Below are 27,856 nucleotides of genomic sequence, written 5' to 3'. Positions count from 1 at the left end.
TGACTTCCTTGGAGGTGCACAGATCTGTACTTTGAGTCAAGTGCTTAGCTCATATGCGTGTCACAAATGTATACCCCGCACTGATAGCACATTTAGTGATGCCATGAAGCAATAAAGCACTTTTTTTTTTTTTATCCTGTTCTTACAGGTGCAGACTCACCTTGAGAACCCAACCAAGTACCATATTCAGCAAGCCCAGCGGCAGCAGGTAAAGCAGTACCTCTCTACGACTCTAGCAAATAAACATGCCAACCAAGCTCTGAGCTTGCCCTGTCCAAACCAGCCTGGGGATCATGTCATGCCACCTGGAACAGGAAGCAGTGCACCCAACAGTCCAATGGCTATGCTTACCCTCAACTCCAACTGTGAAAAAGAGGTAATGTACTCTTACCGGGTATATTCGTCATTAAAATGGAATTACATTCTCTGCTTTCTTTCTATTAATAATTTTCAACCAGATTTGCTTGTTGTTAGGATGTTAAGTTTCTTTTCTGAACCTTTGGCTTTGAAAATGCAGTTGCTACCTTTGTATCTGCCTGATAATTATGTATTTGCATAGAATATTAGGGCCAAAAAACTTCTGTGTCCCAGTAACTTCCTCCTTTTTGAAGTATTTTAGCTAGCTTATGCCTATTAAAACCTTTTTTTGCTTGCTTGCTTGCTCAATGCACACAGTGAATAATTGACCTTTGGAGAATACAAAGCTGTTTTGTGTGCTGTAGCTTTCTGGAATAATGTTATTTATGGCTCATTCAGTGTATAAAGAGCAAAGAGCATAACAAAAATAACTGAAAAACACAAAGCTTTTTGAAATATTTTAGATTTCTCTGTGTTTTTACAGTAAAATTTGAGTGAATCTGTTGCATAGCTGGAAACTCCAGATTGTCCCAGCTAATATATTATAAAATTTAACAGAGTACTGTTTCAGGAGGAAACAGTTGTGCATGAGGCTCACTAGCCTATAGGTAGAAGTCCTTTGCAGTTTTATCTTAATATTTCTAGCAAAAATTCGGTTGGATGTTATAAGGATGCATGCTCAGATGCAGAGGGGAGGTTATTTGAATGATGTTAACAAGGGTTAGACTCAGGAGGTTAACATTTTGCAGCTTGACAAATCAGAGACGATTGTAGAGCTTCTTCCCCTGCCAGCCTTTGCCACTTTTTAAATACAGAGACAGATGCACTCTGGGAGGAAACTTTCATCAAACTTAATCTGAGTAGCAGTTATTCTAGAATGGGTTTTACACATGCCAGAGAAGTTATTTGTGCTCCATAACTTCAAAAGAAATGAAAATCAAATAGTGCCTACCTCTGATTTCAGCTGTGCCCAAATGCTTTTTCTCAGGATATTTACAGCTTCACTTTGCTGTGTCATCAGGCACATGTGTGCATGACACTGTTTCAGTTATGCTCCTTTTGGGACTGAGACTGTGCCGTGAACTCAGATCCATGCTTTGCTTTTTCTTTTTTCTTTTTTTTTTTCCTTTTTATTTCTGCAGGGATTTTATAAATTTGAAGAGCAAAGCAGGGTTGAGAATGAGTGCCTGGCTCTGAATACACACTCACGAGCATCATGCATGCAGGTACTGGATGACACAGGAGTTGGAGCACAGAACCCTTTTTTAATAAGAATGTTCATTTGAAATTATGCTAAATAGTAAACTTACTATTTAAGTGGATTGAAAAAAATCACAGATTATAAATCTGCCATGTCTTGCACATCAGAGTTGACTTGAAAAATGCATTAAAACGTCTGAAAAGGGAGAATGCTTTTCTAAAACTGTAATGTGATAGGAGAACATCATATCAACCATGTTTTAAGATCCCCTATTAGGAAATCTTTTCTAATCCAGTATCCTCAAGACCACATCTTTTTAAGACTACACGGATGTGTTGCTGTTCTGATAGTGTTTCCAAGGCCCTGTTTCTAGACAGATCATGTTTGCATTTAAAATTGTGAGTTGTGTAGGCTAGCATACATCCATGATAATTTGTCTTCAGTAGTCATCCTTCCTTTTTTAGCAAAGTGTTTTTATCCCTAGTAACAGTATTAAGGATATGGGCTATAACTATTAATCCCCTTCTTGCCCTCATTCTAGATGTTTCATTCTAGGCTTATGTTTTTGTGAGCCGATGTGAAAAATCCCCTCAACTGCTTTTTCTACAACTGACTTTAGGCAGTGACTTTGCTGATTACTATTGTTAAGGGCCTCTTAGAGGCAATGAAAAGAAACAGGCAATCCTACAGGATAGTTCAGAGCACCTGACTTGGATGATTTTCAGGTCTCCATTTCTCCTGACTGTGCAGCAGCATACGGAGGCATGTTAATTAAGCCCAGTCCCTGGAAGAAGGTTGCTTGCGCCACTCTTCATCTCTGGGCTGCTTTTGGATGGTGCTTCCTGGGAGGGCATATTGGGGAAACGAAACAAATGAATTGCCCTGTTGAGGAAGGGAAGTCTTTCACCTGCAGTCCATGGTGCTGTTGCATTCACCCTGCAGATGTCAGCAGCCCTGGCCCTCCTGTGTGCAGGTTTTTACCCCCCAAGATAGGAGTGCAGGCAGGCAGTTTGAGTCTCGTGATTGGTGATGGGAAGACAGCAGGGCTTGTGCAGCATGGGGGAGAGGGAGAGCATCCACCTCTGCTAGGGTGGATGGGTCTGAGGGGAGTAACGCCCTCCTCCCATCCTGGGAGGAACAGCTTATGCGTGGGCATTTAGCACAAAGCACCTTGATGGGAGGAATGCATAAGGTTGTGAAACCTCAAGGCTTTTCTTAGTCTGGCTGTCCTCGCTGCATGATGGGGTCTATGACTATGATTTAGAGTATGGTAAAAATTCACAGACTGCTTGTGCTTTGGCCCATGCTCCAGAGAAGCAGTGTGTGACTGAGGTGCTTTGTTATGCCTCTGCATTTTATTATTTATGATAACTATATTTTCTTTTTCTGCCTTTTCTTCTGCAGATGGATGATGTGATTGATGACATAATTAGTCTGGAGTCAAGCTACAATGAAGAAATCCTTGGCCTGATGGACCCTGCCCTGCAAATGGCAAATACGGTATAATGGTCCTTTCCTTCTGGTTGCCCTGCTAGCAGTCTAATTCTCTTGTCTGAGAGATCACAGAACTGGAGCATGACTACTTCTCTTAGCAATTAAGTAGTTACTGTCCTGTTGAGAATAATTAGGCTTTCCTGTTAAGAGCTTAAGGCATACAGTTGCCATGAAAAAACATAGATTTAAAAATGCAAGCTGACATCAAATTGAGGGAATACAGAAGGTGATTTTGCTTCTCTTATTTCAAAGTCAAGTTAGTTGGGAGTAACAGAGGAGCAAAGTAAACTGCCTACAGAAGTGAGCTCATACCCATTGATATTAAAGATAGCCAGGGACGTTAAACTCAAGTGTTGGAAAGCCTAGAAGGAATCTCCGGTCCCCAGAGTTCCCATATCTTTGTAATGTGCGGTTAAGCAATTTTAAGCCATGCTGGAAAATACATTAGCATCCCTGTCCACAGATGTTTTATTTGACCTAGGTAGATATCGTATCTTTAATTTAACTGATTTGATTTCCAAATGGGGGTAAGTCCCAAGATGGTAGAAAATGAAAACAAACCAAAAAACCCAACAACTTCCCCTTTTCCACCCCACCTGCCTTCCCCCCCCCCCCCCCCCAAAAAAAAAAAAACAACAAAAGTCAAGAAATAAGGAAGATGGTAGATTGAAAAGGGGAGAAGGGGACATACAAAGCCTGTGACAGAAGAAAGGACTTAGGAGGTGAGAATGAGTGAGTGAGGGAAGGCATATGTTACCTCTGAGTTGCTGTTTCTGTCTGCTTGTTCACATTGCTGCAAGCATTAATATAATCATACTTCTGGCATAATCTTATTTTGATCTTTCATGGAGGGTAGCTCCAGTGAATTTTTCGCCTGAGGCTTAAGTGCTCTTAGATCTGGTCGAATAGATGTCTGCCAGTGCTGGCGTCTAGTTCGTTTTTTTTTTTTTTTTTTTTTTTTTTTTTTTTTTTTTTAAATCTAGTGCCGAAGTTTACCACTCACTACATAGCATAGATTTTGTGGCATAGGTTTACATTTGCTTACAGCACTTGTCTGATGTCATATAACCCAGTCTTACGCTCTCACAGATTCCCACAGCCCTTTGGAGATGTCCTGAATTCCACGGGAAACAGCCCACCAGCATCCCGCATTAAATAGTGCCCTTTAAGTAGAGTGAGGAATAACTGCAGACTCCTGCCAAAGCAAGTGAATTATCCTGCAATCTCAAAAGGTTGAAAAAGCATATCTGTCTTGTAATTCAAGAGGAGAATTTAAAAACCCTTGAAAAGATAATAGGAATATTTAAAGATGGTTACCCTTTTTATTAAGCATTGATCCAGTGGATCAATATTAGAGAAATGACTCCAGAAGAACCTCAGTCCATGCGGAGTGATATGGAACTTGGCCTTATTTGTGCTCTTCTTCCTTTCTCCTTCCATAGGGACCTCAGCAATGGCTCTTTGTGTCCGGACAGGCATTTAATAGTGCTCTGTGCTCTTGTGTTGCAAGGAGTCCATGTAGCCAATAATTAGAGTACACCTGCATCCCTCCTGCTTGCTGCATGACAGCAAACCTTCCAGAGACTCCCAGGTTTATGTTTACTGTGAAATCTTAACCACCTACACAAGACTTTCTGATCAAATCATTTCCTCTCTTCAGTTCTCAAAGCTTGTTCTTAGAAGGGATGCGTGTCCATTTATAAGCAGAGAAGGTGATTTCTGAACTTGAACAGTAAAGATAGGCAGTGCAGGTCACTTAGTTAGGAACAGCATTATGCTTTTCATTTAGATTAATCACACTTTGAGAAAGTACCTACTACATGTGGTGAAATAAGAATATGAAGTAGTAGAATTAAACAGTTAAGTTACTAGAGGCAGAAAGTGTATTTCAGTCTCTGAATGAATCTGATACTCTTCTGAAGTGATGAAGATTGAATCATGCATCTTGCTGATTAGTTCAGAAAAAGAAAAGGGGGGAAAAAAGACCTGATAGACATTTTTTAGTTTGGAACAGGATATAACTCCTAAAACGCACACTATTTTACTAATAAATAACAAAAACGTATAGATGGGGCTAAGTAGAGGTGAAAGAAATCAAAAGGAAATGTCTAAAGAGACACAACCTATAAATAGCTGTGCTGAGACTGCAACAAAGGCTGCTATTGTTCCCTAACCAACAAAGGATGAAAGGACCGGTTTGTTACTTGCGTCAACAATACCTAATTGATAAGCAAAATCAGAGATTTGTGTGTAGAACAAGCTAAGGGAGGTTTCCAAGTACCTCTTAATTGAAAAGGGCTCCCTGCAGTAAAGGAGCTGTGGAAGTGTTTGTAAACTTTGGTATTGGCTCACAAATTCACTGGCTTTGCTTTTGAGGTGAGAAATGTCACAGAATGATCGCTAGTTTGCTGAGCGTGTTGTACTTGGTAACTGAATTTCTAGTTACTATGTATACTACGTACTAGTATTGTTGTAGAGAAAATGATGGCTAGTTCATCCAGCTAATGAATTTCCAGCAAGAGGCTGGACAAACAGTCCCTTGATAAATGCTCCCACATGCATACAAACCTACAAAGCTTATGTATTGTGCAAACTTCTGCCTTCATCTTCCTTTATTTGGTGTCAGTGCTAAGTCAGCAGTGCCTTGTTGTGACCTTGGTGCTTTGGTGGTTGTACGTTCCTTAGCCAAGTTCCTCTACTGCTTGCCGTTTCTGCAGTACTTCCAGGGTGCACGTTCAGCAACCGCTGCCTGTGTTACCTCCCCTTTGGTGGTTGCTTAAACAGGTCCAGTTTAATTGCATGCAAATCTGGCACTGTATTAATGTCTTTGGAAAAAATCAAAAACCTGTTTTAACGAGCAGGTTCTGTCTTGGATTAAGTAAAGCAGCTGGGTGACCTTGACTGTTCTCAGTGTTTCATTATAACCCAACTTCTTTACCCAGGCTTTGAGATGCTAGTGTCTAGGTTTCTGAAAAAATCTTTTTCTCTCTGAAATTCCTAATTAGATTTCACACGTCTGGTTCTGAACTTCAAGTTCTTGGGCTACAAACAAGTCCTTTGTGCTCTTGCTATGCTTAGGAGCATGAATAAAAAAAGCACATCCAAGTCAGAAGGGTATATGATGCTAGTGCTGTGCCTGTGTCAGGGATGTGTTGAGGGCCAGAAGATGTGAGGATCAGGCTTGTGGGGCTGTGCAGGAGGCTGTAGCCCCGTAACAGATCAGTGGGTATGCCACAACTTGCCCCCCAGTCTGTAAAGGGCAGCTGGGACCTAAGATTTGTTGCAGATGTTCCTTTTTTTTGTACTGCGTTCAGGAGCTACAAGGAAGGCTTGGTCACGGTGACAATTCAGTGATATTTCCTTGTCACTTAGAGGCTGAGTTGGGGACTTAATTTCTGTTGCCAGCCACCTTCCAGTCAAGAGAAGCCTCCTGACAAATCGAGCATGGCTTCAAGATGCTGGTGCTTTAATGGATGCCTGTCAGCATTAGCAGAGAAATTTTCTTAGGTCTCAGTCAGGCAAGGACAGTCATTAGGGATTTAATAGTCCGTGCTGTGAGTCACTCCATTGTATTCTGCAGTGTTATTTACATATGCGTGAAGTTAACGCTTGCTCTAATCTCTGCAGCATCAATGTCTTGAAGGGATAGGTTTTATCTTTGCAGGGAATAAGAAGTATTGCAATTCAAATAAGATAAAAACTGGTTTTATAACTGTCTTTTCAGTACTCTAGTTTGAAAACAAAAAAGAACAGGTAAAATATTCTACTCAGGATAAATGTAAAATTCTTCAAATACTTTTTAATTTAAATGAATAACTTGGTAAGTCTTGTTAGAATACTCTTTGTTTCTTTGCAAATCTCTTGCTTAAACACACTTAAGTAAGAGTAAGAGAATGAACAGTTAATTGAGGAAACAGTGCCAAAGTCTTCCTCCTGGAGTATTTTTATTACACAAAGCAAAAACCAAATTAAACTAAACTTGTAAAAATATTTCCTATGTAAGTAGTCTTCAAGTTGCATAAAAATGTTATTGATTAATACGATGTTCTACTTCATGTAATAATTTGCTAAACACTTTCACTCTTAAATATTCCTGAAACATTGGGGGCTGCTTCTTGTGAATGTTCAGAGCATTTCGGGGTGTGTGTGTGTGCATGCAAGAAATATGGTGGGATTCAGATGTAAACATTTCACTGAAAAACAAGGAGGAATAATTTTGTAATTGTTCTTATATACCTCTTCTTTCTAAAGATTTTCTTGCAAGTCTGAGTTGTTGTACATTTAAAGTACTGTCCGCACATTCTTGAGAAGTGAGGACAAATTTTCCCAGTGCAGGTGTTTTTCCCCATGTATGTATGTAACTTTTGCTGACCTTACTGCAAGCTCTGTTTACACATGGAAAAGAACACAGATTTCTTAGCAGATGCTAACTCTGTTCTTTGGTATAAGCCTTTCATAAGGAGCAAAGCAAATGATCCTTTTCCTTGTTTATCTTTTGCAGTTGCCTGTGTCTGGCAATTTGATTGACCTTTATAGCAACCAAAGCATGCCGCCCCCTGGGCTAAACATCAGCAACTCATGTCCAGCTAATCTTCCTAATATAAAAAGGGAGCTCACAGGTAAATATATTTGAAATACAACCTTGAAGTAATGCTATAGTGGTTTTAAATTAAGGCAATATTGGACATAAATTCTTAAGAGCAATGAAAATTTGGACAAAGATTTACTTTTTGTAGTCTGTTTTATAGCAGATGTATTAGCTCATATTAGCTTGTAGTGCAGTCTTATTTTTGTGTGTGGAGGGCATGTATGTATGTGTGTGTTGGGACAAGTTAAGATAGTGTCCGTGGTTTGAGTCAAGTAGAGAGGGAGAGAGAATATTTGTTTTAAATCAAGGTGAAAGGGAAGCATCCTCCAAAGATCTTGTCAGATTAGTTTTTCCAGCATTAAAAATTTTCCTCTTCTGAACAAACTCTTGGCAGCGGATGGGGAGGGAGAGCCCTAATCTTCTCCCCTCTTCCGCCCAACTGCCACCTCAAGCACATGCATACAGAATTTAAATAATTTGAAGGTTTAAAGGGGAAGTTCAGTGTTTTCAAGTATGTTTTATCTTTGCATTTCTGCTTCATTTCTAGATGAAAGGGTCTAACCACAGGTAGGATATGATAAAAAGGCAAGCTTGCCTGTAGAATGAACACACGGTGATTGATTATAGAACTGATGACAAATCAGAAATGACTGTTCTTAAGTGCAGCTGGGAATCATACTGTACGCAGTCCTGGTAGAGGCATAGTTTCTTCCTTGTCTCTCTCCTTTTTGGATTTCTGATGTGAAAACTCACAGGCTGACTCAGTTGCAAAACAGGTTCTGGACAGGAACTAGTTTAAGTAGGGCACTGTTTTTAATAGCTGAGGTGTCAGCTTCTCAGAGGAAATGCCACATCTCTAAGCTGGCAGGTATTTGCATTTTGTATGACTCTGCAAATTTTGAGTTCAGCAGCAAATGAAGGCTCCCGAACTGCTCAGCTATCTGTGGCTGCTAGAAAAACTGGAACAGCATCTTGAACTTTAAGAGAAGGGTGGGAGGGTAAGATGACTATTCAAGGTCTTGCATTGCAGACGGTTTCATAGCCTCAACTGCAAAAAGTTGCAGGTGGCTCTAGACTCAGAGTGCAAGCTAAACACACCACTTGCAGGGTGTGTAGGCTGGAACATTTACAGCAGATGGTCATGAAAGACTTTGGGCAAAGAAGGCAGAAAGAGAGAGAAAATTAGTGAGTGGAGTGGTCTTAGAGAAGTCCTTAGTAAGTAATTGGCCTGAACTAAGTTGTGTGTCAAATTCCTGCAAACACTCCAGGCAGAAAAAATTTAGACAAACTTTTTCTGCTCAGAATATATGTTACCAGATTGCATTTAGTGTAGGAGAAGTCTAGGAACTTCTATGTAGCATCGGTCACTTAGTCATTGATCCGACCAGCCCTTTGACTGCTGGTAGTGGTCTCTGACAGGCAGTGATTTAAAGTTAGCATGTTGTTACTGCGGACAGTTAGAAGTCTAGGTAGGAAAGACTTTCTATACCAACCACAGAAACTTTATGAAGAGGCTGAGGTCTATTCTCTACAGGTGCAAAAGCTTCTTGTTCTGCCTTTCCAGGTTTTTCTGTTGGAGCTTACTGTATTTAAATCTAGCACTTGTCCGTCTACATTCTACATCATGCTGTATAAATATCAAAATGATCAAGAACCAAGAAAAATTGGATCTGTTATCCCAGCTTCCTGTGATGATGGTAGTTGTGAGTTGTCAGCTGTAGCTACTGAAGCGTTTAATCAGAATTTTGCTCACACAGGAGTGTAGTTTCTATTAGTTTGGGCCTTGCACACCTCATATCCATTTCATAATGCAGGATTAGATTAAGCCCAAGTTTCATTTGGACATACGATAATCTTTCAAGTTCTCTTGACCCTGTAGATAGTCTGGCATAGAAAAGGGTGTGTTTGGCTCTATTGCTCATAGTGTTGGGGTAGCTCTGTATGCAGGTGAAATAGTCAACTTCCAGTACACCAAGAGAAACCCTTATTACCCGTTATTTTGAATTGACCAGGGCATAATTAGTCTGCAATCCATAAAAAGAAAATATAGGAAAGAAACGTGGAGTGAGGAGAGAGTTGGTTTCATAGTGGAACTTGTGCTAGGGGATCACACATTTTTTTTGTCCCCACTATTTGCTGCACAGCTAATGCTTGCTGATCTTGAGACTCGAGCCCAACAAGATTTCGCACCACCTTTTTTCAAAACTTAAAAGGTGTAGAGTAAACATGAAAATATTTAAAATTATTTGAGAAATGCAAGTTCAAATGCGAATTGAACAAACAAGTTTAATTGGGCTATTGCCTGAACTTTGTATGCTCAAGTCTGAAAATAAATGTGTGGAACAAGGTTAAGATCAGTCCTGAGCTGAGGAGACTACTGGTGTGCAGCATCGTTCTTTCCTTTGCTTTTTGTGAAGAAAGGTCAGGGACCGTAACTTTCTAACAATATTGCTATTAAAGGTGCTGATCTTTCTTTTTTTTTATTGTTGTTGTTTGTTTTTTCCATATAATGATAGACATTGGTATAGCTGGAAAATGCAGCATCTTTTATTAAGTTGCTTACGTTTTATCTTGAGTCTTGTGATGATCTACATGCATTGCTACAAAAGGACATAATCTAGATTCCAGTGAGCTGAACCTCTGACCTCCTACCTGCTTCATATCCTGTGCACGTAGCCAGGCAATAGGCATGTTGCTCCTCAGGTTCAGCCTCTACATGGTAGTACATGTGTACGTAAACACGGGAGAAGGGATGTTGTGTTATGGCAATTTGTACCTTGCTGAATCATGGCCTCAGTGAGAAACCTTCCAGACACAAAATTCAATATAGGAAGTGTGGGAATAGTAGCTCTGCAGGTACACAAATTTAAGCTGAGCCCCAGCACGGTTTTTCGGTGAGCACAGCTTACATTTGGGGCCTCTTTTGCTGTTTGCAATGGTTGTAGTAACTTATCATTGGGCTTCCTGTGCAAAAGTTTCGGAAACTGCAAATGTTGCATTTGAATTTCTTTCTAATTACTTCATTCACATGCACAGCATGTATTTTTCCTACAGAGTCAGAAGCAAGGGCATTGGCTAAGGAGAGGCAAAAGAAAGACAATCACAACCTGAGTAAGTTGGTTCTTCTCTGTCTGCACCAATTCTAGTTATTTTTAGGTATTCTTTTGAGTGTTGGCATGCTGGTGCTTTAAATCTCTGGATGACACATTACATGTGATGTATTGTACTAGATCATTATGTTATGCCAAGAGATCAAATATCTCAAATTCTCTTGAATTGTGAGCTTAAACCTACTATTTGCTATATTAGCCGAACTTAATCTAAAATTTTAGATTATGCTATCAATTTATGACTTGTTTTAAACATCAACATCATGCGCTCACAGTATGACAACTGCAATAAGAATATAAACTTCATCTTTGTAAGAAAGAACTTATTTCTGAGTAAAAAAGCACTTAAAATAATGAGCGTTTATGTGAGCTCATTGTAGTGAGCGTTTTATGGCTTAAAATAGAAAAGGACAACCTAGGGATCCTCGTTATTACTAGGAGAAGGAACTGTCTTGTGCCTTAAGCTGTTCCAGAGCCTTTTCCATAGGCTTTGGTAATAATTTGTAAATCTAGTGCAGGAAGGTTGGTGTGTAAGCTTGCTTTTTATAGCCTCAAAATTTTGCATCCAGAAAGGTACTTAAGGAATGAGACTAAACTTGTCCCTTTTACCGCTTTGGGATTTCTTTGAGCAAATAATCTTGTGTCCCTGAATTTCTGTGAAGCCTTTTTTTTCTAGGAAAGCATACCCTGTTCGTACACTTCGGTGGCAGTCCCATGCTAGCGCAGCCACGCTGCTTCTAGTGTCTCAGCTTAGCTCTGACACGTCCACAGTCCCACATTTTGATAGTATAGGCCAAACGTCTCTCATGGAGAGAAGCATGATAAATCGCTTCATCACTGGATTTTAAGCTTCAAGTGAATGTGTCAAAGATATAAAGATATATATATTTTCTTTAAATCATTAATAAAAGCTGTATACTTTGTAATTAAGTGAATATTGCTTGTAACATTTGTGGTGTTTTTTCTTAAAGTTGAACGAAGAAGAAGATTTAATATTAATGATCGTATAAAAGAACTAGGCACTTTGATACCCAAGTCAAACGACCCGTAAGTATAATGTCTCCAAGGAGACTGTTGGCAGAAGGTATTGGGGGGGGGGGGGGGAGAAGAAAAAAAAAAAAACTTTATAATAAAACAATTCTGAGTTTTCTTATAGGATTTTAGAAATGAATATCTGTAGAAATGCTTGAAGGTTCTATTTGATTTTTGTCAGTATATGAACGTTTAGTCTTGCTACTTAATTATGTCTTGCTAACAGATTCTTTACGTTTATTAGATGTTGTAGCTTGACAAGACAGAATCCATCCCTTTTTTTGTGAAAACGGAGGGCAGTCCCTCTGGGAAGCCATCATTATATGGTAGTTGCTGGTGGAGCAGCCCATAACTGCTCTTGAGAAGGGTCTTTGCCTTCCCCTAAGGCAGGCAAGGCAGTATGGCATGTTACCCGCCTGTGGGACAGGTGGATCTTTCATCCAATAGTCAGAACGAAACTTTTTAAATAGAAAGTGTGTATGTATGTGTGAAGTCTAAAACACCTAAATGTGATGCTAATATTTGCATCGTATGGTACGCTGTTTTGCATATGATGCTGTATTTGGCTTTTCTCTTCTTGCCATCACGCAGCTGTGATACAGCGCCGCCAGGAGGTTTATTGCTTGCTGCTTCCAGGCAGCTGAAGGATCTCGGGTCTTTTTTCCACCGAAGTACCAGGTTACATATGGTCCTTCGTGAATGCCGGTCCCCTTGCAATCTTTTAATTACCCAGCTGAAACGAGGCATTGCCCGGAATCGCAGAGGGCTATGAAAGAAGCGCCCCGTCTCCGGTCGCTCAGCGTGATGCGGGTCCCAAAGAGCGGAGTGCAGGGGCTTGCACCCGCTGCGCCTCGGAGGGCGCCGGGGGGCCCGCAGCCGAGCTGCTGCTGGGTTCGATGCGATGATGCTCAGTGCAGCCTCTCTTCTAGTCGGCGGCACTCTGGCCCCCTCTAGCGCATTTCGAAAGCCTAAAAAACTTAGAAGAAATGTCAGCTGGCTGTTATATAGCAGGAGGTATAATCACAGCTGCCGGTGTGACGGTAGTGACTATAAAATAAACCCTCACCAAGAGCCCTAACTTCTTCTTTTCTGTTGATTTCAAAGGGATATGCGCTGGAATAAGGGAACTATTTTAAAAGCATCGGTTGACTATATCCGCAAGCTGCAAAGAGAACAGCAGCGCACCAAGGAACTTGAGAACAGGCAGAAGAAATTGGAACATGCCAACAGGCACCTGCTGCTCAGAATACAGGTTTGCCAATAGATAAGCTGCAAAGGCTCTTGGTTTTGGAGCATATAACTGCAAGCGAGTGTAACTGAAGCATGTTCGTAGGAATGTGTGTTAGAAGGAACCACTGTTTTAAGTCATGGTGACCAGTGCTGAGGTGTGTGCAGAATTCTTCCAGAAAAATAAGATACACTCATTTAAAAAAAAATATAACTGTTCTCTCTTCTTGATACTCGGCAGCAATCTGTCGTCTGCTTTTGGTGCAGGGTAAACTCTGCTTGCAGGACTGAGTGGTGCTGGTGGGGAGCAGTTTTGGTAACAGGCACTGTGCAACACCATCCCTTGAATCCTCCATAGGAATCATGGTGACTAGAAGCTATATTTAATGTCAAGCCTGCCCTGGTTTGTCTGGGAGAGTAGTTGGAGAGGAGCATAGCTAGCAGCCTGTACAGCCTTTGCTCTCAACTCTGTTATCCAAGAGGGCAAACACAAGCTGGATATCCACATCCCCCCTCCATGAAAGAGTAGTAGTTTAAGAAATGTACATAGGATCAAGTAATAAGACTGTCATGGAGGCTGTGATGGAGCAGGCTGTGGGTCCCAGACATCCTTATGCTGGTGCTCCCCGGCGGCTTGAGCACAGCTCGGCTGTCCTGAAGGTGCAGTGCCGGGCTGGGTGCCAGAGACACCTTGAACCACAACACAGGTAACCCACGAAGCAGAGAGCGAAGCTGGGAACACCCGAGAATGAAATCTTGCAGTAAATGGCTTTAAAATAGAGCAGTCTGGGATGTGCTTGAGTGCAGTTTTTGTGCTGCGTTGAGTAATCTGTTTGCTGTCGGGAGGAGGTAGTGGCACGGCTCTTCCACGGAGCAGCACCAAGCAAGGCTGTTTCGAAGTTAGGTCAGGTCACTTCTTAAGCATCTTCTGTCTTCTTCTGCACTGTCCATCTGCTGTGGCTCCTATTTCTATCAAAATAGCATAAAACCCAGATCCTTGAATAATGGGCAATACATCTGAAGGCAAATAGCCTAAAGTCTGTATTTTCCTTTTCTGTGTTGGTTCTGATTACAGAATAGGGGGATTCTTTTTATCCTAATTCTGTCATGTTGGCTTGTGGGAGAGGTGCTTTCTATTCCGTTTTCTCACTTGATCTTGTGATGTGCCCTTACAAGTTTGTTGTCTTGGCTTCAAAATGGAAAAAGGCTTCTAATCAACCTCGGATAAGAATATCCTGGAAATCACAACCCTGTTGTGATTGCTTAATTTAATGCATAAGTAGAATCAAAACATCTCTCTTACTGCTGTATTTGGAAAAGTGCACTTAAATAAGTTCTTCTATTATCTGGCTTCAGTCAAATGCATCTATAATATGATAGAACTTGAGGATGGGATTTAAACTTGTCATGCAGCTTCTCAGGATCCTGGCTGCACGTACAGCCTAAAGCCTTCCTGTAAATTCCCTGTGTATTTCTGATTGAATCTTCTTGTGCAGGAGTGTCTGTGTTGAGTTTTCATTGACCCCTTGACTTCTGTCTTGAAAAAAACTGTATTTTTAGCAGAGCTGTAGAGCGGGAAGTGTCCCTTCCACCGTCTCAGTAGGAAGTAACTAGCATATTGTGCCTTCATATTTGATGGTTTTCTTTTTTCTTTAAGTGCTTAAGTTATGCTTGTGCTGTTCCAATTTTTTCCCTCTAAATGTAGCCTGCACCAAAGGTTCACCAAAGCTGTTATTTTTAGTAATTTTTTCCAGACTTTTACCAATTTGGATATGCTTTATATTAAAAAAAAAAAAAAAAAAAAAAAAAGTGTTGCACAGTAACAGAGCAGTGCACGATAGGAAGTGGGGAAACTCTTGCCTCCATGTCACTCGTGTTGCCTCCCTGGGTTGTCATTGAGGACGGCGAGTGTCTTCAGCAGCACTTCCACTGTGAGATACTACTTGTAGGTGGTGCTCATTTTATTCTGCAGGAGAACGTTGCTCAAGTGAAGGTATGCAGAGAGCTAAGGAGGGGCAGGAGACCATTGCTTGCAGTTGGTTTGCCGCTGCTGGGAAGGGAGGAAACAGTTGGCATCCGTTAGTAGGAAACCATAAGTCACAGTAAGCAACATAAGATGAGTTTTGTGCTTTCGTGCTTTTGAAAGTGTTCCTTATCTTTCTCCACAGGAACTTGAGATGCAAGCTCGGGCGCACGGACTCTCCCTTGTCCCATCGACAGGCCTATGCTCCCCCGATATGGTGAACCGGGTCATCAAGCAAGAACCTGTCCTGGACAACTGCAACCAAGACATCATGCAGCACCACACCGATCTGTCATGCACCACCACCCTTGATCTCACCGATGGTACTATCACGTTCAGTGACAACCTGGGAAATGTGACTGAACCAACTGGCACTTACAGTGTCCCTGCAAAAATGGGATCCAAACTGGAGGATATCTTGATGGACGATACTCTCTCCCCTGTTGGAGTAACTGACCCACTACTTTCCTCTGTGTCTCCTGGAGCGTCAAAGACAAGTAGCAGGCGGAGCAGCGTGAGCATGGAGGACACCGATCATCCTTGTTAGCAGATACTTGGCACGGCCTTTCATAAACTGCTTCATTTCTTGATCAGTAGATAAAATTTACCTTTTGTAGAATTTTCTGATCTTTTTCTTTTCCTTGTGCTTCATCAGTAGCCTAGTGTGTGTGCGCGTGTGTGTATATATTATATATAGAGAGAATTTTTTTTAGATTTTTTTGTGAAAAAAGCTTGTATATTCTATTTTAAAACTACCAATGCCTCCAAAATATTGTACAGTGTATGTACAGTATCTGTGAACTGGATTCGCCAAGAACTTTGAACTGGCCAAATCTACTCAAAGCAATAGAATTACACATGAAGAGTCTCTTTCTACTCGGGTGGGGAGGGGAGCATAGCAGAACTGTAAATTCTGTGCAACCTATTTGCTTGGAAACAAAATGTAAAGTTAAAGAATGTAAAGAAACCAAATCAAGAAAAGTCCACTTTGTAATTATGTTGATTTAATAGTGCTGCCTTAAAGATACAGTGTCCCTCAAACTTTGTTTTATCTCAAGTGTTAAAAAAAAAGTTACTATTCCACTCAGAATACAGACAAAAAAAAAGTGTTGAAACATCCTGATTGTGTAGATTCTGATATAAAATGTTCTTGATGCTACTGCTGAAAACAAAGTAGAAATTGCAGGGAGATGTGAGTCTCTTTCTCAGAGTGCTGTTTAATTTTACTCTGAGCTGATTTGGATTTTCCTTTTGATCATGGTTCGAGGTTTTTCTTTTATTTTTTTTGTTTTGTAACATGCAATGATGGTTTGCCAACAAATGAAGGAGCACTGTAAATTAGTATACACTCTTTGGGCAAAAATTGATACATTTTATCAACTGGGCACATTGTGTTGTACATATCTAATCGGCTTTTTCTTTTCTTTTTTTTTTTTAATTGCATTGTACAGTTTATTTTGATTTGCATGGATTCCTTAGTTATCCTCAACTTTTTGTTTTAAATATATTTGTATTTCATTTGTAAGGATTTGCCTCTTAATACTGCAACAATTTTTTGACATTTTAAAAACTCATTGGAAGTTTTTTGCGTTCTTTGTAAACACTTGAAAGGAAGCTTTTATGCAGGGTTCTGTGTTTTAAGAGAGATTTTGAGAATATTTTGTATATTGCAGTCTCACTTTGAAAATGTTTTTAAACACGCTTAAGGTAGAGTACAAATTTAGATTAGGTAATAAACAAAACAGCTCTGTAGAAAAACTGAACTTACATATTTATTTTTAGTGATACAGGAAAAAGTAGTAATATGCTTGGAAACATAACTATGTAGTTAATATACCCGTTATAGTAATTTGTGTTTCATTTCAGCACTGGGGCTGACATTAAAAAAGAAAAAAAAAAAAAAGAGAAAATTACTGTATCTGCAAATAACTGTTACTTGATAACAATGTTATTAATTTTTAACATGCAACAATGTTGTAAAAGTAGTTTGGTGCATTATCTACTCAAGTGTAGTCCTATGCAATAACAGTAGTTGTATTATATCAAGCCTAGGTGTTTTACAGAGGTGGCGTACGGTGTTTCGAGCTGGACGGGTTGAATGGATTTCTCAGTAGCGGCCTACAGTTGACTCGCAAGTGGCAGGCGGGCGTATCTCATTCAGAATGAAGTGCCTTAAACTCTAGTTGTGGTCTTTCTGGACTAGCACTGACTGAAGTGTGGAAAAGGAGAAAGCTTTAGGGTGATCTTTTCTAGGAAATTAAAGTGTAGCATGGTGCCTACGTAGAGAAAACAAGAGCTTCCCGTTCTCCTGTGTGCTACACTGGAAATTATGTGTTATTAAAAAAAAAAAAAAAAAAAAAAAAAAAAAAAAAACAAAAACAAAACCACACCGGTAGCGACTTGAGTGCCAGTTTGGCAGGCTTTATAAGGAAACCTGGGTCACAACAGTCACGGTGTTCGGAAACGAAACGTGAATCCGGTAGGGCTGGGGCAGCTGAGGACGGCGGGAGGAGGGTCGCGCTCTCCCGCGAGCGCTTCCCGCGGGCGGACCTGCGGCAGCGGGCGGCCCGTCCCGCTCGGGGCTGTCGCGCCCGCTGGAGCCGCGGGTTGCGTGTTAGCACTGATGCAACCGCCAGGTTATTCCCAGGGATTTTACTTGCTTTTTTTTTTTTTTTTGGGGGGGGGGGGGAAGAGCAGGAGTTTGTGTGTAATGATGCCGCTAGCCACGCTCACCCTGGGCAGCGTTTGGGAGCGTGTCCTCGCCCGGCGAGACGGAGCGGTGCCCGGGGTGGGATGGGCGAGCCCTCGGGGCGCCCCGTGGCCCTGCCTCGTGCAGGCCAGGCGTCTTCTCCTCCGCTCTTCTGCCAAGCAGCCGCGGCGGCTCGTACGGAGCCCGGCGTGCGGCTGCGGGCTGCTGCAGGGCGTTAATGCTGACGGGCAAAGACAACTGGGGCTGTAAAACGCTTGTAGCTGTAACACGGGGCGGCGTCACCCTTCCTGTTGGCGAGGGACAGCGCTGCAGCGTGGTACGGCGGGATCCGGCTGTGCACACTTGCATTGAAAACCCCCGAGTAAGGTTTTTGGTTTGCTGCCTGTGCTGTCTGCCCAGAAGTTGGAGTCTGGACTGGGGCATGTGAATATTTCTTACGTGAAACCACTGATACTCGCTGGCAGCCGCGACTTCTGATTCTGGCTACACGCTGTGCGGGGATGACTTAGGATTCAAGAAAAAAGTTGTATCAAGAGCTGAACTGCTCGGTGAAAGCTGCCGTGGCCCACGGCAGCCATACGTTGTGCGTCCCCCAACAGCGCTCAGCGGGTTGTGCTGCTCCGAGGTGAGGCGCGACTCGGCTGCGGCCCGTTCGCCGTCTCATCCCGCGCTTCCGCCGGCCGCAGCCCTTCTCCGAGTTTGCTCCTCTTTTGCAAGGAGACGTTCAGGCCTGGGAGTCGGGACATCCGTGGAGGTACAAAGCCGTGCTGATTCCAGGTGTCCTCGTTCTCTTGCGTAGCGTGGTGCGGCACGGGGGGATGATTGCCGTGGACGGGCAGCGATTGAGGCAGGGTCTGGCACGCACGAGGTGGCGTGAGATGGACGGAAGCGTTGCCCGGTCCGGCTGTCTGGTGACGGTGTCTTTTGTGTGACACGGGGCCGGCTGTGGCTTTCCTGACCGGGTAGGTAGAATACCTAATAACTCTCACTTTTGCCAAAACCACATGACAGATGTGACTGTGCAGAGTACCATGAAGTTCTTCCTTACTGCTTTTGGCCTATAAAGCAATATTAAACTTTGCAACATGTAGAAGCAAAAAGAAGGTACACAAGGAAAGCACAAAGCACAAAATAATGCACTTACCTTTATGTTGTTTGACATAAAATGCACTGGGGGGAAGCTGATGTTGATAATAGTATAAATACCTATATTTCTTGAAAAGGTGACATTAATTACTGCCTCTTGCTATGATGCTTGGTACTGTAATGTTGATATTCATCTGCTGTTGACTGCAGCAATAATTTGTGTATGGTCCATAGCACTGTAAATTATGGATCGATATTAATGTATCCAATGAAATAATTTGAACTGTTGTTCTTGATAGATGGATTAAAGCATTTGGTTTTTCACATACGTCTGTGTAAGCCACTCGTTTTCAGTGTAAGTGGATCTTGGTTTTTGTGTGTGTGCATGTGTGTGTATCTGAAGTCCCAGCAGAGCTGCTGTGTTTGTGATGTGGTGATGGACGTGTCCGTGTTCCTCTCCTGGAGTTAAAGTCCCTAATTCTGGTTCCCCAGAGCTGTCTCCCCTTTGCTTGTGGAGAGGCACGGGGAGACCTATGCCTCCGTGGGGAGCCCCTCGCTCCTGCGAGGTCACCTACCATCGAACGTCCTAGCCAGAACCACTCTGCTGCTGTCTCAGGTTGACCGCTGCATGTGGCAGTCGGGGTCCTCCCTTTCCTCGTGCCCTCAAGAGTCTTTCCTCCCGAAACTTCCTTATCCCGAACACTTGCAAGTGGTTGCTTCTGATTTGGTTAGGGGCCAGGCAGGGGATTGCTGTTTTGTCTTCCCATCTTATTTTTTGGCTTCTTCGTTGTCTTCATCTATTACGGTCTTGTTCTTTGATGCTCTCTTGGTGTGCTCACATGCCGTGGTGTCCTCACCTCATCTGTGGACATTGCTGCAGCAGCAGTGGTGGGGAACATGCATTACTGCATGTTTATAAGCCCTAAATATATTCAGTTGCAACAAATTGTGACCAGAAGTTTTGATTGGCTTGTGTTTTTTAAAATTTGCTTGGGTCTTTTAAAAATCTGGTATCATTAGGAGTAGAAAATGCTTTAAAAAAAAACAAAAAAAAGAGAAAGAAAACAGTATATTTCTAGCAAGACAAAAAAAAAAGAAAGAAATTGAAAAGCACTAGCTATCCTGCATCACTCCATTTAAGAAAAGCAATAATAATTCTGGGTAAAGATAATTGGATTGGCCATGAATGCAATAGAGGAGACCAGCACCCCTTTTATGGAAAATGAGGTAAAGCTTCTAGAAGATGCTTTTAGCAGTTGTCATACAACACTACTGCTTATTTGAGGAATCCAAGGCAGCGTTAGAATGCGGCGTTTTAGTACAACAGAAAGATTCTCTTTTGCAACTCAGGACATGGTTTTTAAATTAAGATCAAGTTTACACACGTGTTTTGGCTTTCCTTTCTGTAGTCAATACTACTAGCATTGGGTTTTGGGGGTGAATTTCTTGATATCCGTGGGAATGGCTCTGCTATCCGTTTGACTTGATTGTGAAACCAGGTGAAAAGCAGGATGAAAATCGATCATGGGCATAAAAGCTGTAAGAAACTCTTCAGTCTGCATCAGTGAAGTGGTATCAATTCTCATTAGCAATCTTTTTCCCTTTGCACAGGCCTGAAACTTTCCATGGAGAGTAAGAAAATGGATGGAAAAGGCACTTAACTGCTTGGGTCTGGTTTGCTTTGGAAAGCCGAGGTCCTCGCTGCTCCGGCTGGATCAGCCCGTCGTGCTGCCCCTGTGCTGCACTTCCCGTCGATGGGGAATAGGGGACGGATCGCGGAGCCCAGTGTCGCCAAGCACCCGGGAGCGATCGAGGCGCTTCTCTGCCTCGGCAGCTTCGGGGGCTGCTGTTCCTCCTGCTGTCGCATGTGGTTTCGGTCTGTGCTCAGAGCTGATTGTGCTGCTTTCTCAAGAGTTTTTGAAATGCACATTTAAAATTGCAGCTTGAAAATGTTGCCTGTAACTATTAAAGCAAAGGCACGGGCGTGAATCCTGGCTTCTGGGCTAGATGCGTGCTTGGCTGGTGCTGCCTCTGTTCGTTGGGGGGCCGTGCCAGGTCTGCGGCTCCCCCCGAGCTGCATCCGTAAAACCAGCTCTGGTTTCACCCCCCGTGAACGGGGCAGCCGGAGCCTGGGGGGGACGAGGCCACGGGAAAGGCTGGCATCCTGCGTCGGGCGCAGACGACCGCCGGCCCCCGCGCTTTCCCCTTAAACGCTCCCGCCACGACCCGGCGGGTCGGTGTCGCTCCAACCCGAGTTACCGTTTAACACTGCGATTCGGAGTGGTTTTCTCCGAACGCAGCACGTGATTTGTAACAGGAGCGGCTCGTGGCAGGCAGGCAGGGAGCGGCTGAGTTGAGAAAAAAGAAAAGAAAAGAAAAAGAAAGGAAAAAAAAGTGACCTCAGAACACACAAATAATAAAAACAATTTCTCCTTCTCTCATTGCTTGGTAATTTTGTTCAAGCAAATCCATACAGAACGTGCACTGCGGAGAATGCGGCTGGATCCTGTACCGCTTCCCGGTTTTCTCTTTGGCGTGATACCTTATTGAAGGTAATAAGAAAATAAGCAGAGAGTTTAGGCCTAATGATAATAGCTCCATTTGAAAGGAAGGAATTGAAGCTGAATGAACGGAAAAGAATTAAATTCGTGCTAGACGTCTTAAAGAAAAAAAAACGTACAGCAAACAATGAGGTGTATTTTAAAAAATCGCTGTTTTATTAATAATACTTTCCACCTCCTTCCCTTGATCTTCGATGACAAGCCCGGCGGTGCCGCTCCTCATCAGCCACGAAGGCAATTCAGTTGCTGTCACTTGCCTTTCCTGATACAGGCATATTAGTCGCACCGCCGTTTTTATGTTCTTCAGCGCAGTTTAATATATAATTAAAAATGAGGCTGTCTGCTACGAAGCAACCAACCGCCCGGCCGGCCCCCGTTTGGTGGTCTCGCGAGCTGGTGCTGGCTGGTTGAGGGCTAAGCAGGTCTAACGCGTCCTTTCCGCTAGGACATTTGAAAGGAAGAAATCAGGTCAGAAGCCAATACTCTCATATGGTTTATACGGTTTCACAGGCACTACTATATTTTTTTTTGATTTAAAATCCAGCCCTGGAGCTGGCTGTGGGCGCTGAGCGGCCCCGCGCGCGGGGCAGCAGCGCCCGGCCGGGCTCGCGGCTCTCAGTGCACGTGCGGCTCTTCCTCCAGCGCCGTCCTGCAGTCGCTGACCCACAGCTTGTACGCCTTCTCCAGGGTCTCCTCGCTGGTGTCGTTGAATATCTCTGCGAAATGAGGTTTGGGGTCAACCGCACGCCCGGAGCAGCTTTCCCTGGCGGCACGCGCGGCCTCGGCCGGAGGGCGAGCGACTCCCCGAGCGGTTTGCGGGGGGGCTCGGCCCCTGCGAAGCCGAGGCCGAACCTGGCGGACGTGGCCCGGGTGGATACCAACGTGAGACATCGCGGCCTGGTCTCAGGCATCGCTTTTATTTTAGGTTTTCACGCCTTGCACGTGAGAACGTTCAACTCCAACCAGAAAAGAAAGAGATAAATTTCTAGAGGGAGTTGGAAAAAGGCGTTTTCCAGAGAATTATACTGCAAGGCTTGCCCCAAAACCCGCTGCCGCTCGCAAAAGGACTCCGGCCACGCTCGCCGGCGGCCAGGTCCAGGGCCGAGCCTCCGGGGCTGGAGATGCTCCGGCCGTTGCAGCGGCTGCCCGTTGCGGTCCCGCTCCCGGGACGTCCCTCCGCAAAGCCCCGGCGCGGCCCGGCGCGGCCCGGCGCAGGGCGCGCGCCCCCGCGGGCGAGCCCCGGCGTGCCGCGGAGCGCGCTACCTGCCACGCCGAGGCCGGTGGGCAGAGGCATGCGGGGCTGCCCGCCGCTGTGCTTCAGCCGCTCCAGCAGCGCCCGTTGGATGAGGCGCCAGCTGCAGCCGCCGTGCCACACCGGCAGCTCCAGGCCCCGCATGCACTGGATGATCTGCTCCTTCTCCTCGGGGGTGATGAGCCCCCTGACGTAGGCCACGTAGGTCATGAAGGCCATGTCGATGTTCACGGCCTCCCCGTGCATCAGCGACGGTAAAACCCGCTGGAACACAACAGGGGCGGTTGGGGTGGGGGGAGGTTTGCAGACAGCAAATAATTAGTTTTTTTTTTTTTCCCCAAAAGTACTCATGAAAATTAATATTCATCTCACAGCAGTACAAGTAGGGATATGCTAGATGTTAGCATCGTATGATTTATGGGCCGCAGAGGAAGATCTCTTTTACATATGATTAATTGCATGTAAAATCTCCCATAGAGATCCAGAGTCTAATTCTCCTCCTATTCACATTGCTGATGAAGAGCACAATGGGATGGAGAGAAAAACCTCTGAATTTTGCATAAGGTCTATTCCACCCCTTACCCCTCCAATTCCTCAGTGACAATTTCTCCCATGTAATAAGGTCTTCATGCTTAGCAGTATTTGCACTGTTATAGCTCATGTTGTTGGTCAGGTTATGTCAGATTTCACTGAAATCTGGTCTCCTTTGTACCTTGGAAAATATCTAAATATCTAGCCAGAAAAAAAGTATGAGGTTTTAAATCTAAATATGAAACACTGATGGGCATGTGATTTTTCATCAAGCTGATTTTAAAACTTTTTTTTTTTTTTTTTTTTTTGACAGGTGTTGCAATATAAAGTCTGTCACTCACCATTTCCAGCTCTGGGCTTATAAGGTGACCAAAATCAACCAGTCTGTCCAGGTCATCCTCCCAGAGGTTGGGAGCCAGCTCCTCCAACATGGTTTCGATAGCAATTCTAGTAGTCTGGAGTGCAGCATCCCCGCGGCCAGCAGAGTCACTGTAAGACTGAAACTTGGTGTCCAGCAAGTATTTTCCATGGCTCTTGAGCAAGTCAAACAACCCTTTGTGTTTCATGAGTGCCATCTAGGATAAAGAGCATAAAAACTTAGTTTAAAAATAATCGTGGTCTTTGTACATGCTGTTGAAAACTTTTGAATGTTTCAGTAGACTGAACTATGATATAATGGTGTGCGCTAGCAGAGAAATACCTGTGCTTGCTTGGTACAAGGGCAAGTTCTGCGTATACAACTAAAAAAGTGTATTTGTGTAGACACAACTTCTGGTTAGTATGTATATGGGGCTGCAGGAGCAGGGAGGAAGTACAGGTTTGTGGTGTATTCAGCAGACACCATTCTGCAGCTTGGTCCCCATTCAGGAGCTCTTTCTCCTATGCTTATCTGTTAGTAAATTCGTATGGGATTCAACGTATGACAAGGTAACCTGCATGCAAGACTCTCTCCTCAGAGTGTCTAAGGAATATGACATGGTGATGTTACATACGCTGTCTTCACCTATGGTAAGTGAAGATGTAAGCAAAAAGGAGAGTGGAAATGCCCAGTGGGGCTGGGGCAACATGGCAGAGGTGATGGGAGTGCTGCAGAACAAGTACTCTTGCTGCCAGCCAACCCTAACCACTCAGTGGGTTTTCTACAGGCTCCAAAAGCCCAGCAGGTGGTTTGTAATGAACTTTGGCCCTCTGTGCGCTGGCTGGTAAAATCAAGATTGTTTCAACTGAACGGTGGGCATCCCCAGGATAACTCACACCTAGCACTTGGAATTGCTCTTTGGAGAAGGGAAGGTAAGAAAGAGCCATGATACGGGGAATGGGAGGGCTCAGAAGAGTTTTTGTTGTTACAAGAATGGATTTGTTCATGCTCTGACTCTAGCATTAGACCTCTCTTTCAATGGGGAACGGTGACCTGTTTCTTGGAGCCTGCCAGGTGCCCCCAGATATCCTGGGGAGTTTCCACTGCACAAGCATTCAAATATGCTACTGATTAACTCATATTTAATACACTTAAATAGCTTGAAGTCTGCTTTATCAAAAGTTCTTCAAGCTCTTCAGGCATAAAACTATTTATTGTGCACTTCTACTGGTATTTGTAGAAGTTGAATTTGTCTCATGGGAGATTGATTGACCCCTTTTGATGTACCTTGTGAGATAGGTGCAAAAATGATCCTACAGATTATGAACAATCTCTAATATAGTAAGCCTCAAATTCTCTGACATCAGTTTGTTTAAGTGTGTTGTGGATCAGACTGAATAGGAAGCTGCTTTCTTCCTTGGTTCTGCCCTTTGTCTGCATCTGGCCTTGAGTTTTGGTGTTTGCTCTACAGAATTAGCACTAAGCGTGGTATATAAGGTATATATATAAGGTATATATATATATATATAAGGTATATAAGGTATATAGACTTTTATAACAAGTCTAGGAACTGTAAAATATATGTGTGAGCTCAATAGAAGTTGATAGTAACAAAGTAGCCCTGAAGTCCACCCCCAGTGTCTATAAGGCAATTTATATAATGTCACGGGTACCAATGGACATCTCCCCAGTGCTTCAGATTTAAAAAATGCAGTTGCAAAAAGCTCATACCTTTAAAATTTCACCAAGGCCATTGGAGATGTGTCGCCGAGGAATACTTTGAATGAAGGATCTATCCAGAAAACTAGCAACTGGGGGAGTGTAGCCTCCAAGCTTGTTCTTGCACTGGAGGAAATTCACTCCGTTCTTTGCCCCCACACTGGCATCGACATAGGACAGGAGCGTGGTTGGGACACGAATGTAGGGAGTGCGTCTTCTGTAGAGCGATGCTGCAAGTCCTACAATATCCAGACAAACCCCTCCTCCGATGGCGATGATGGGCTCTGTTCGCCTGTCGATGCTGAAGGTCTGAACTTCTTCCAAGATGTTCAAGACCAGATCCATGGATTTTGTTTCTTCAGTGGTGGGCAGAGCAAGGATTTTGTATTGAACATTATTCTCTTCGAAGTAGTGTCTCACTTTGGAACCATAAAGTTCGTCTACTACTTCATCCATGACAATAAAACGCCTCAACTTCCTTTTGCTGCTAGTGGCCAGCTCTAGTTGCTGGGGGTCAGTAATGTGACCCCAAAGGAGAGTGGTGTTAGAGGGATCCAGAATGTTGAATGTTTCTACCACTTTGTAGCAAAAGTAGATGGGAGCTTCAATTGTCCAGGAAATCCCACCTTCGGAAACATATTCACCTCTGCCAAGGAACAGAAAACACAGTCTGAAATCATTATATTCCCCTTTTGCACTTTGTGCACCTGGATTAGTTTAAGGACGTAGCCATGGAGGCCTGGGAACATGCAATCTCTCTTTAGGGTAAGTCGCTTCTCTCTGAAGGCAGTGCAGGTCTTCACAACGGGCTCCCCGGGGCCACCCGGGACCGTGGAAGAACTGTCTTGCTTCAGCACCAGAGAAGCCCATCCGTGCTTTAATGAAAAGCCAAATGGCTTAACATCTACACAAAAATGATATAACGGAGACCTTGCAGGGCTGCAGAAGTAAATCGTTTCCCTCCTGATTTACTGCTTTGTCAATAACATAGTAGAAAATCTTAGACCAATAGTTTCAGCTTTCCAAAGGAGCATGGAGAAGAAATTGTCAAAGTTTTTCAAAGTGTCTAAGAAGAAAATGTCTTCTGCCCAGTAGATCTGGGTGAACAGAACTGTTTTATTCCTGCCTATCTGTCTATGCACATGTGCACACACTACAAAACAGCATTCATACAACCCTCCGGTTGGAACTGGGGGTCACCTTGTCTCAAAAGAGATACAATAGATGTAGGAAGTGTTCCCAGGCAGGAAAAGAAAATGATTTGAGAGTTGGGAAGAATTTCCATACTGGGCTGAACACCCTGGAGTTTTAGAGCATGGACAGAATCTTACATGGATGACATGTAGTACATGGCTAAAAGGGTGCAGAAACCATATAGTAACCTAGTTATTACTTCTTTTGAGAGGTGAGTGGCAGGGAAAAACAACTCGTAGGTTTCTTCTGGCTTTTTTACTTTGTTAGGAATGAGGAAAGGAAATCGATGCATCCATCTCCAAGATGTAACCCTAATCAGACAGCATCGTTTTGAACGTTACTTAGTGGCCTCAGTTCTGCGTGTCAGACGGCGCAACTAGCACCTATTGCTGCACACCTGCTGCATGAAAATGCAAGTGAATTTGAGGCTGAACATACCGTTGTGGTAAAAAACCCCACCAACCTGGCGGAGGAAACAGTTAGACTTGATGGTATTAAAATGTGAATATTACAAATACTGGAAAAGAAAATCTGATCTGCAAAATACAGCTGTGTTAAGCAGGAATGCATCACCAAAGGCGACACAACGCTCTAATGAAAACAGGGATTCTGAGGTTAAAGGAAAAATAACTGCAGGGATGTAGTATCTTAAGGAGCTGTATTCATCTCTGGAGTAAAACTTGTTTATCTCTTCTCTCTGAAGCAGTGTTAGATGACTTCTAGTTTGAGAAATGTGCTACGCTTTTGCTCCTGTCAGTGACTTTTACTACGGTGTTTATTTTTCCCATTGAGGTATTTCATTTACCTGCAGCTGCCTCTCTATAAATGCATCCTTCTCTTATAAGTTTTGCACACACAGAATACTTGTGCGCTTAGAAAAAATAAAAAAGTCCAAGTGCAGCATTCGGAAGTTCTGCACAGGTTTTTCAGAGATTTAAAGAAACTCCCTATCTACAATATGAATAAAATTCATGCTGTTGATAAAATATGCTCTGTAACTGAACCCATTTGTGCCAAGCAGAATGGCAGCCACCTTGCCCGTGTTGCCCTACTTGCCCCTGGTTAGACACCCAGCAGGATGAGTCATGGCTAGGAACCTACACTTAGTGGTGACGGCTTTCAGTTGCAACTGCATGTGAGAACGTCTTCTGCTTGAGATGTGGCCCAGCAGCGAGAGAAAGCAGTACAGCTAGCTAGAGCCATCCAGTGTAATCACAAATTAGCAGCGGGGTCCTATACTTACATCTTAGCTTCGGAGAGCGTTATCTTGTCCTCGCAGTTGGATAGGGCTTCTCCCTTCTTGATTCGGCTCCACGTGCTCTTGACTCGCACCAGCTGGAAGTCGGTCTGCTGGGGCCTCTCCGACAGGGCTGCCGGGGCAGTTGTCGCGAAGATCTTTTCAGATACTGGCAT

At 43.4% G+C, this 27,856-nt stretch overlaps 2 protein-coding genes across 17 annotated transcripts in view; one reads left to right on the top strand and one right to left on the bottom strand.

Annotated features, from left to right (window-relative positions):
- The window catches only part of MITF (melanocyte inducing transcription factor), a 108,793-nt gene extending 89,637 nt beyond the window's left edge, over positions 1-19,156 (top strand). For 9 of the 16 annotated variants that reach the window (XM_062585261.1, XM_062585260.1, XM_062585258.1 and 6 more), the window contains 8 exons: positions 149-376; positions 1,500-1,583; positions 2,963-3,058; positions 7,554-7,671; positions 10,677-10,751; positions 11,722-11,797; positions 12,887-13,034; positions 15,178-19,156. In XM_062585261.1, coding sequence (XP_062441245.1) covers positions 149-376; positions 1,500-1,583; positions 2,963-3,058; positions 7,554-7,671; positions 10,677-10,751; positions 11,722-11,797; positions 12,887-13,034; positions 15,178-15,579 — 1,227 coding nt within the window. In that variant the 3' untranslated portion in view covers positions 15,580-19,156. The remainder of the gene's footprint in view (positions 1-148; positions 377-1,499; positions 1,584-2,962; positions 3,059-7,553; positions 7,672-10,676; positions 10,752-11,721; positions 11,798-12,886; positions 13,035-15,177) is intronic. The other 7 variants (XM_062585263.1, XM_062585259.1, XM_062585270.1 and 4 more) reach the window with 4 other exon arrangements.
- On the bottom strand, positions 18,345-27,856 carry LOC134145884 (2-epi-5-epi-valiolone synthase-like). The gene is made up of 6 exons (XM_062585894.1): positions 27,687-27,856; positions 25,262-25,895; positions 23,514-23,747; positions 22,653-22,905; positions 22,014-22,105; positions 18,345-18,800 (listed from the first exon to the last, which is right to left on the bottom strand). Exons 1-6 carry the CDS (start codon positions 27,854-27,856, stop codon positions 18,345-18,347), a joined length of 1,839 nt encoding a protein of 612 aa, XP_062441878.1.

This window comes from Rhea pennata, chromosome 12, assembly GCF_028389875.1.
Source record: "Rhea pennata isolate bPtePen1 chromosome 12, bPtePen1.pri, whole genome shotgun sequence".
Taxonomy (NCBI): Eukaryota; Metazoa; Chordata; class Aves; order Rheiformes; family Rheidae; genus Rhea; species Rhea pennata.
The sequence above is the reverse complement of the archived record's forward strand: the minus strand, read 5'-3'. Positions and strand labels throughout refer to the sequence as shown.

Excerpts from the sequence above, each read along its gene's own strand:
- LOC134145884 (XM_062585894.1), bottom strand. The coding sequence starts at position 27,856 with ATGCCAGTATCTGAAAAGATCTTCGCGACAACTGCCCCGGCAGCCCTG. Across the intron at positions 22,906-23,513 it reads TAAGCCCAGAGCTGGAAATG|CGGGTTTTACCGTCGCTGAT; the intron begins GTGAGTGACAGA and ends GTTGTGTTCCAG. Across the intron at positions 22,106-22,652 it reads CACCGGCCTCGGCGTGGCAG|AGATATTCAACGACACCAGC; the intron begins GTAGCGCGCTCC and ends CTCATTTCGCAG.